The sequence below is a fragment of the Hipposideros armiger genome, unplaced genomic scaffold (assembly GCF_001890085.2).
Source record: "Hipposideros armiger isolate ML-2016 unplaced genomic scaffold, ASM189008v1 scaffold_309, whole genome shotgun sequence".
Classification (NCBI taxonomy): domain Eukaryota; kingdom Metazoa; phylum Chordata; class Mammalia; order Chiroptera; family Hipposideridae; genus Hipposideros; species Hipposideros armiger.
In genome coordinates this window covers 1,107,103-1,117,178 of record NW_017731659.1, presented here as the reverse complement: position 1 = coordinate 1,117,178, position 10,076 = coordinate 1,107,103, and the positions used below count along the sequence as shown (strand labels likewise).

Here is a 10,076-nt window from a genome sequence, read left to right as displayed (position 1 = left end):
AAATAAATAAATAAATAAAGCTTGAACTAAAATATATAGAAATACATGGGAAAGGTATTGGAAGTCCCCTACTCCCAAATTACCAAATTCTGTTTAACAAAACTGTATCTAAGAACCTTTTCAGATATGGAAATTAAGTTTTTGTTTTCAATATGTTACAGGTTATAGAATCAAACAAATTCTCTGTACTTAAATTAAGGTTTTTAAAAGGTCCTAAGAAGGACTGTGTGACCAGAGAAATCGATTTTTTTAAATTTTATTTTAGAAACAGAGACTTTGTAAGTTTTCACAATCACCAAAATTTAATATAAATCAGGACAGTTGAGTTAGTTGTACAGTTCCATTTATTCATTTGTGCATTTATTAAGAACGGAACCTATTTCATTAATTATGTGTTAAGAGATTACCTACCCTTTGCCCAATTCAATACTAAGTTTTGCTCAGTGTTACTTGAAATTTCCAAGCAAGCACAGGAAGTTTTGGAGGAAATCTGAATCAATATCTATATTTGAATATTGGTGGAAGAACCAGCACCTTCCTGTTCAATTGAACATCTTCAGAAGCGTATTCTGACCTCAGTTGGTGAAGATTTGAACCTCAGGAGTCCTTTGATACCTGTTTGGATAACTCAGCATTCACTGTGTTTAGTTGTGTCTGAACTGGGAACTGACTCTTGACCTGTTTCTATCCTTAGGTCTGGCGGGAATTCCCTGACCGGTTGGTGGGTTACCCGGGTCGCCTGCATCTCTGGGACCATGAGATGAATAAGTGGAAGTACGAGTCTGAGTGGACCAATGAAGTGTCCATGGTGCTCACAGGGGCAGCGTTTTATCACAAGGTGAGGCGGGGAGCAGCTTGGGGTAAGTGGGTCTGAGCTGATAAAAGTGAGAGTATGATACTCGTTTTATTGGCCAAATGAATTTTTGCCAAATTTAGGAAAAATGTTCTACCCAGTGGGCTTAGAAAGTCCATGGTGTATATTTAAAAATAATAATAAAGTTATTTTTCTAGTTATAAAATAATACATGCTCATAATAGGAAATGTGGAAAATTCGGAACAAATTTTATTGTACAAGAAAAGTCTCTTGCACATGACTTAGAACTATTATTAGAGGTTTAGATGTTTTTTCCACTTTGCCTTTTATTTATTTACTTTTCCGCATTCACACAGACAGTTGTAAATATTCTCATTAGGCTGCTTTTTTCATGTATTATGGTGTGAGCATTTTCTCATGTCATTAACATGTCTTCATAAATAATTTTTATCTTAACATACTTGCTAATATACCATTATATTAGTATTCCATAAATTATGTGTAACTATTATTCTATCCTTGGGTATTTAGGTTGTTTCTAACTTTTTTACTATTTTAGATAACGCTTAATAGCTAATGATTAAGTAATTATTAATATTCATTTTTCATAACTGTTTGTACTTCTGATCATTATGATAGATTCCTAGAAGTAGAAATCTGCCAAAGGGAATGAACATTTTGGGGAGGTTTTGATAGACATCTCTGTTGTTTTCAGTATTGTTTGTACCAATGTCCAGTCCCACCAGCAAAATATAAAACTATCTTACCATACCCTCCCTTGGATGAAATGCAGGTGAAAATGGATCATATTGTTTTAACTGATCTGGTTACTAGTGAGATTGCAATTCCTTCTGTGTATTGACGAAACTTTTGTATTCTCTTCTAAGAACTGACGCTTCATGTTTTTGACATTTTTAATTAGGGAATGATGGAAGGGTATGCATTGGACTTTAGAATATTTGGTTTGATGATACAGTGTTCCCTGGAAGTGTATGGTTTAATTAAATAGCAACAAACTTGTACATTGTCAGCAGTGGCATAAGGAACTGATGTCAAGAGAAAGATCTATTCAACCCAACACAGTTAACTTAACTTAGCTATATCTATATTGATTGCTTGTAGTTATCTCAGCACTGCTGCCCTCATATTTTTCAGGACTCTAGATCCAGAAATGATTTTTTGTTCTTAGCAATAAATAAGACTTAGAATTCTTGGGGTTTATAGTAGTTGATAGTGTATACTTTTTTTTATTTTTGCCCATAAGTTTCTCTACTATTTCATATGTGTAGATTATGGTAGTTTCAGAATTGCCTCATTTTTGTTTTACTTTAAAAAGCATGTACCTTTGCAATGTCAATCCACTGTTAATTTGTGTCTGTTTCTATTTGCAACCTATGGAAAGAATAGAGAAAATAGGATGGAGCATTGTAACTCCAGTGGAAGGATTTACTAAAGATCAATATGTAGTGTGTCTGAACAATATTTGTAAAACACACGGTACATTAATCAGTCAGTCCAAAGGGCCTGCATCCTCCAAGGGCTTCATGTTGTACCTCTTCTCTGCTTACAATAGGTGATTTTGAAAAGAATGACGATATAAAAGATCTTGGTCGCCTGACCAAAAGCATTCTAATACTTCTTTTGACCGTTCTGTTGATAGAGCCTTGTGGTTTATCTTATGAGAGAAAGCTTGTCCCTATGCTATGACAAAGTCGCCCTTTATCTGTCAGCCAGAGGGAGCTGCTATTTGAATGGTTCTTCTTTTTGTCTCACTTAATAGTATTTCAATTACTTGTATACCTACAAAATGCCTGGGGATATCAAGAACTGGGTGGATGCTCATATGAACTGTGAAGACATCGCCATGAATTTCCTGGTGGCTAACGTCACGGGGAAGGCTGTCATCAAGGTAGGAGGCGTCCTTGTCCAGCTCTGCCACCAATTTGCTTTGTGATCTGGGGGAAGTCTCTTTTTCTCTGAGCCTGAGACGTTCTCATAACGGTAAACAAAGGATTGGACTAGATGAACTTTAAGCTCCCTTCTCACTTTAAGATTCTATGATTGACACTGTCACATTGTAAAATTGAAGGTAGGCTTTGATAGTTTAAACATATTTTCTGTTTTTATACAGTTTTCTTAAATTATAGTTTTTAGCCTTCAGTATCAGAGGTAAAGGCTATGATGGTCAATCCACAAATCGTGTGTTAACAAAAATTCATTTTATTCTCAAAGCTGATTTGGAATCTAGCTCTGTTAACTAAAGGACACGGCTTATATCTTTTTTAAGGTGGCCAATTTTTTTAAATAGGTGTTGAGAAAATAGTGTACTTTATACAACTATTGTTGTAATCATTGTAATTGTCCTAAACATTGTTTTTAAATATCAGTTACTGGGTTTTACAAATGACCTTTTCTATAATATATTAAAAGCTGAGAGTCCGTAAAGATCCTGTGGGGATGGATATCTGTCCTTGAAATGTAGATTTTGCTGAAATCAGAACCCTAGATACGTAAGGAGAGCACACACTTCTTTACAAGAGTGGAATCACCTTGGCCTTTTTCGTTCTGGATTAGAATTCCATGTATGATAGTGGACAGCACTTCTAGTCCAGATTTCTAAGACTGGAATCTTCCTATACTGGAGGTTTGTATTGGAAGCATAGTATGGCATTCCCCCACTGACTCCTCGTACCATTAATTGATGAGAGAAGCCAGATTAAACCAAAGTGACTAAGGAGAGAGGAAAAGTCACCATCTCTGCTCTCCAAACTTAACCCAATCCCCACCTGACCTCCCCACCCTCTAAATGACTCTGTGAACAGCTCACTGCAAAGAAAATTAAAGAATGTAATTTACGAAACTCGTTTTAAGGGAAGTTTATCTCCAAACCTGCTTTTTGACATGCTTCGAGATGTGTTCAGCTGTGCTTGCTTACTCTGGACAGTAATTCCTGGTGTCTGAGTGCTTCTTAACCCTGCCTTAGTTTAGTTATCTAGCTTTCTTCCCCTCCCATCCCTCTACTGTTTACTGATCTTCACTAGGGGAGGATAGCAGCCTCCCCTGAGTTTCCTAGAAAGAGCATTAGAAGTTCAAGATTTGGGAGGTGGGGAGAACCAGGGATAAAGGTTCAGAGGGTGAGAGACCATTGGACTTCTTTCCCGATTCAAGGGAATTGCAAAATAACCTGGCATCTTCAAGAGCCTGGTGTTTGCTGCTCAGAGCGTTTGCCGTTAGCTGGAAGGAGGAGAAAGAGCGCCTGTTGGAACTAAGGTTACTGTGAAAGTTATGGGAAGCTGTATTTCATCGCCCTTATGGCTGCAAGAACAAATGGTGTTTATACAAGGACCTTGGCAGTGAGAAAACAGTCATTAAACAGGAATTAAGGAGCTTGTCATCACCACTTCTTTCCAGTTACAGAAGGCAAAAGCCCTCCAAGCCTTTTTATTGGGCCCTTGTGAGTTCTGCCGTTGGCCGGGCCAGACAGAATGGAATGGAGGAGTGGTGAGGTGTGTGCGCGTGCGTGCATGCGTGTGTGTGTGTGTGTGTGTGTGTGTGTGTGTGTGTGTGTGTGTNGTGTGTGTGTGTGTGTGTGTGTGTGTGTGTGTGTGTGTGTGTGTGTGTAGAGGGAGCAGGCATCTCCACTTGCAGAACAGAAGCATGCATAGTGGTGTCACACACATGATTTTATTGTCCTTGGCACTGACAGCCAGGTATATTTTTGTGCTCCTCTGGCAGGTAACACCACGCAAGAAATTCAAGTGTCCTGAGTGCACAGCCATTGATGGGCTTTCGCTAGACCAGACACACATGGTGGAGAGGTGAGTGAGCCTCTTACCGAAAGTCCACCCTATCCTCTGGTCCCCATTTCCTGCCTTGGGCCTGTTTATGGGACTTTTTCGGAGATGTAAGGACCGCCACTGGTAGCCATAGTTGCCTCCTTTTGCACTGTGGCAATTGGATTAGTTCAAGCCCAGGTTACTCAAAGAATTAATTTGGAATGCTACGCACTCAATTTGTAATGGCTGGAAGGGTCTTAAAAATATGACCGGCCTAAGCTTCAGGAGCCATATTTTCCATTCGGATTGTGCAGTTAACCATCCACAGTCATTTGAGTGGAAGCTGGTTAATTCCAAGGAAATACTGGGTTGTTTTTCAGGGTAATATCTCCACATTACACTAAAAGTATGATTAGAAGGAATTGAACTAAACCCACCAGAGACAAATTACCTTTGCTGACACTCCTCAAACACCTACCGAGAACAGAATTGAAAGCACAGCTCTACATTATGGTCAGAGAGGAGCACGGCAGCTCTGAAATATACTCTGTTTCCATTCAGTCAGTTCTCCAACAGACACCTTTGTGTAGAATGTAACACCAGGCCTTGTAGGTGAGTATGGAAGGAGTGGAGATGTATGTCTTCCCTTAAGACTGTTATAATCTCATAATAGCCCTAGTAGTTCTCACTTTTATCCCAGAGGGCCCCGAGTTTCAAATCTCATGAATCAAACCCAATTCTTCCAAAAGGCAGCTCCTTATACAAGACAGCAAGCTCTGACATCCAGTAGCTCTGTTATCAAGAGACCACAATTCACTCAGAGAATGTTATAGTAGCGCCACAGAATGGAGTGTCTAGCTCAGGTCCCCACAGGTCTCATATGCATCTGTTCGCAGCGTTTGTTTCTGAAATCTGTCAGCCATGTTAAAATCCTTCCAACCTAGAGGATTGTTTTGTACAAAAAGTTTTTTCAGTTGGCCTGGATTCTTCTGTAATGCTTTACTCCTTCTTACTCTCATTCTCTAAATAATCTCTTTATCTGTTTCGTATATAAATATCTTACCCAAATGACATGACTTTTACCAACTGTCAATGTGAAATAATATATTGTGATTTTGGAAATATCTGTCACTGGTACCATAAATATTACACTCTCAAGGGTGGTGACATTAACTGTCATAGCTCGTTTGGAAGAGACCCCAACTATAGTTCTATTGAAGCACATGATATTGTTACTTAAACCTACCAAGCATTAAGCAGTTGGTTATTGATTGGGCTCAGTTAAAATGGTGGGGTTATATGGTCCAAGAAAGGAATTGTAGGTAGAAAAGTTGACCTGATACTGGCCTTGAAGTTCATGCTAAGGCCAAATACTGTAGCACTGCTGAGATCATAACAAATGGAAAGAGACTTAAAATGCAGTGAGAGATTTAAGTTGGATATATTTATCACTGAACACCGAAGAAAGTAAGTAAGGGAGGTGTGGAAGAAGCTTTGAAAATACAGTAGGCAACTGCCCAGATGTTGTTAGGCTTGACTCAGATGATATCAGAGGTTATAATTAACAACAATACACACACACACACACACACACACACACACACACACACACACACATACACACATATATAATGCGTGTGTGTGTGTGTGTGTATATATATAAAACTTAATCCAAAGCTATATGTAGTAAATGCCATAAGGGAGGCCCAAAATGGTATAATTGATTAGAGGAAAAAGAAGTGACTTCTTGCTCAGTTGATTATTAGGAATAATTTTGTAAGAGATGGCATTTGAAGTGAGCCTTCAAAGATCACTGGGATCCCAGCCTGTGAAACTCTGGGCAAGAAGAAGAGACCCTAGGCTGAGGAAACTGGTTGGGCAAAGGTGCCAATCAGTAAGTTCAAGGTGTGTTTGACCTGCATCTAGGAAGCTCAACTTTGGCTGGAGCATAGAATTCTGGCCTGTTAGTACCCAACTGCAAAGGGCTTTGAAGCCCCGGTTAAGGGGCTCTTCAGGCAATGGTAAACCACAGACGGTTTTTGAACAGGGGAGTAGCTTGATCGTAATATTGTTTTGAGATTAATTTGGAAGTAATGCATAGGAAAGAATGAAAGTGAAGAGCCTGAAGAAAGAACAGTTAGGAGGCTTGAACTAAGTTGGGTGTGGAAAGGAGGGGATGAATTAAATCACAAGAGACTTTTTCCCCCCCAAAGGAAGATGTGCTAGAACTTGATTTCCAACTAAATAGTTATGGGAAGGTTATAGAGAAGGAGTCGACAGAGGTAACTTCTAGATTTTGAGTCAAGGCGAATAGTAGTACCTTTAAGAGTGTAAATAATACAGTCAGGAGGAAGTGCTAATTAGGGGAGAGGTGGGGTGAATAACTGTACCTTTGACAGTATAATTAATGAGAATAAGAGATTTTAATCATGGGTGAAGCTGAAGAGCAATCAGGTAGGTGATTGGGGATTTTGCCCCAGTATATGCAGGTGTAGAAATGGGGAACTAGAACTTTAGAAAGAAGATTAAAACAAAGACAGATGTTTGGAAGACATCTACCCAGAGATGGCAATTGACTGAAGAAAATCCAAGGGCAGAATCTTGGGAAATGCTGTCATTTATGAGACAGAAGGAGTCACTGAAAACAAGCAACCCCTGGAGAGGCCAGGAGAGAACCCGGATCTGCAGTGCTCAGAAGCAAGGGGCATGGAGACTGGGGAAAGGGCTTTGAAATGAATGGCCACTGGTGACTCTGAAAAAAATAATGGCACAGAGTGACAGGGCTCAAGAGTTACCAAGGGTGAGTCTGTGGTGAGGAAGTAAAGTTAGTGACTCTGGATTACCATTCTGAGAAATTCAACAGGGAACTCACCTTGAAATCACTTAGAAGCTGAGAGTCAAACTGTTTGGAATAAAGATTGAATTGCTGAGTTATTAAATAAGGCACTTAAATTGGGAGTTTGAACTGTAGAATTGTTCATTTGTTTAATTTTTTTTAATAGTTCCCTTTGCAGAATATACATTTTGCACACAACAGTGAAAGGAGTTAACCACTATGCAAGTTATGACCTTGTGTGGGGTTTTGGGATTCAGTAAGCTTATTTATTCTTATCTTTGAGTTCTAGGATCAAAAATGTCAGTTGTGTAGGAAAGTAGCTTTTACTGCCCAGCATCCATTTCCAGGATCTGCTGTTAGTTCTTTAAGTGCCAGAAGAATTTGTAACTGCTCATTTTGACCCATAGCTTCAACAAGATCAAGGCAATATGGTGGACAGACAGTGTTGACTTAAGAAAAAGAGCATAGTATTTTGATTCAGGCCAATCTTTGTTCAAATTATGAATCTGCCACTTATTAGCTGTCTGACTTAAGGAAATTCACTTATCCGAACTTCAATCTTTTCATCTCCTAAAATGGGGATATTAATATCTATGAAATTATAGCATCCATTCATAGGTTCAACAAATATTTATTGAGCTTCTTTGTACCAAATACTGTATTATACGAGTATGCTGATGAATGAACGAATAATACATGAAAGCTTGTAACATAGCACCTCGCAGAATTATAGTTTGCTTCCCTGTTTCCCCAGCATTTGTCCTGAGGTTCCTGGTTGCTTTAGGTAATTGTATGTGTTTGAAAGGTAAAGAGAAAAACATTAGTCGTTTCTCCCCCGAGATACCTCCAGACTTCAATAGACATTGGCAGTTCCTAGCCTGTTTGTACTGAGTTAGAAAACCAGCTCCAGGGAGCAGCTCCTGACAGGGTGGCTGGACGCCTGACAGAACAACTCAGGTGGGCCACCAGCAACAAGCTAAGCCCTTTATCTATCCTAACCTGTTCCCCAAGCCAGGTCCCCTGTGTGAAAAGAAGTGGGAAACCTCGTCGGTCGCTGGCAGGAGGGTTAGGACCCTTCCCATTCAGAGTGGGCCGGCCACTGCGCCAGCGCAGGCTGTGTGGGGAGAAGGAAGGGCTCGTGAAACCTGGGTCAGCCGGGGGCAGCTGTCAACAAGTCGGGCTGGCCGGAGCCCCGGTGGCCTCCTGCCTGTGGCCCAGCCCTGTTGACAAATCTAGTTACAGAGGAGACATTGTCCTCCGTGCTCTCCAGGGAGCCGTGGAGCCTCTATACTCTGCCAAGAACCACAATTCTCCTTTAATACGTTCTCACTGGTACCTGTGCTGGGCACGGCTGGGCTTGGCTGGCCACAGTCTACAGGCATCATAACTGCAAGCAAGAAGAGTCGGTACATGATTGCAGGCAGAGCGACTGTCCAAAGAAGACCTGGGAGAGGTTTGACCTTGTCTGCCACTGCCTTGACCCCATACTGTGAGGAGAGGGACTGTTGTCCAATGCTGGCTTCATACCATTGTGTTGAAACCCCTCAGTCTTTTCTCCCAGTTTCCTCAATTTGGAACCTAGGACTGCTACCACCTGGGTCTCAAAAGACTCAGCAGAAAGGAAACCCCGTTACCTGTGAGTTATGGGAGAAGGTGTTGAAAAGAGCAAAGGCCCTATTGCCGGTACAGCCACCTCTTTTCCAGCCCTGGGTCCTTGGACAAGGTACTTAACCTGTCTCAGTCTTAATTTCTCAACCCGTACCAGGAAGCTAGTATAAACCCAGCCGTTGGGTGTATGGAGGGGAGTACTGTCAGGAATCCTAAGACCGTGTATGTCAATTATTTGGCATGTAATAGGTGCTCAACAGTTGTTAATTTCCAGCCTCTCACCTTAGACCCTAGAATTGGGTTACTAAATAAGTTTATATCATCATCTCATAATTAAGACTTGAGCCTCAGGAGCCAGAATGCCTGGGTTTGGCTCTGCCTCTTACTGGTTACGTGACCTTTGGACATGTTCCTGAGCCTCTCGGGGTCTCACTCTTCCCAGTGTGTTAATAAAACGGGAGTAATAGGACCCGCCCCGTAGGGTTTTGCGAGAGTGAAACGGGCTACTAATACCCATAAGCACTTTTAACACAGCCCGAAACATACAAGTAGTAGTTGTTGATTTGTGGTGTGAGTCGACACAATGATATTATTAGCTAGAAAAGCTAAAAAGGAAATAGTAACAAATTGTTTTTAGAAACATCATGACCAAAAGAAAAGAAGTGATAGTGACCAGCTTCTTTATGAATTGGAGCCTTCCTAAAGCTCAAAGCACTCGAATAAAGACTTGACGGAAATGGTTTGGAACAAAACTTACAGTACCTCTGAGGCCAGAAGAGACCTCTGGTCTGCGTCTTGAAATTCAGCCCCGTCTTGGTAAATGGCTCTGCCTCTGATTAGTTTGTTCTTACTGTCGCTCTCAGGTGGGGTAGGCCTAGCTGAGGAGCAGGAATGCTGACCTTTTTGAAATCCATCCTTGAGGTCCCCTTAACTTCAAAAGCGGTTGTTATGGGCTTGTTTTTCCCTCTGGTCTGATGCCGGAGTGTCCTCATTACCTAGCTGTCACACTCAGTTGGCCTGATTGACCAGAACCGTTTCCCG

The 10,076-nt window shown here is 40.9% G+C and overlaps 1 protein-coding gene across 1 annotated transcript in view; it reads left to right on the top strand.

Moving 5' to 3' along the window:
- EXT2 (exostosin glycosyltransferase 2) overlaps window positions 1-10,076 on the top strand; it is a 121,331-nt gene that overhangs the window by 109,701 nt on the left and 1,554 nt on the right. The window contains exons 10-12 of the mRNA XM_019659978.1: window positions 695-838; window positions 2,596-2,724; window positions 4,551-4,633. Coding sequence (XP_019515523.1) covers window positions 695-838; window positions 2,596-2,724; window positions 4,551-4,633 — 356 coding nt within the window. The remainder of the gene's footprint in view (window positions 1-694; window positions 839-2,595; window positions 2,725-4,550; window positions 4,634-10,076) is intronic.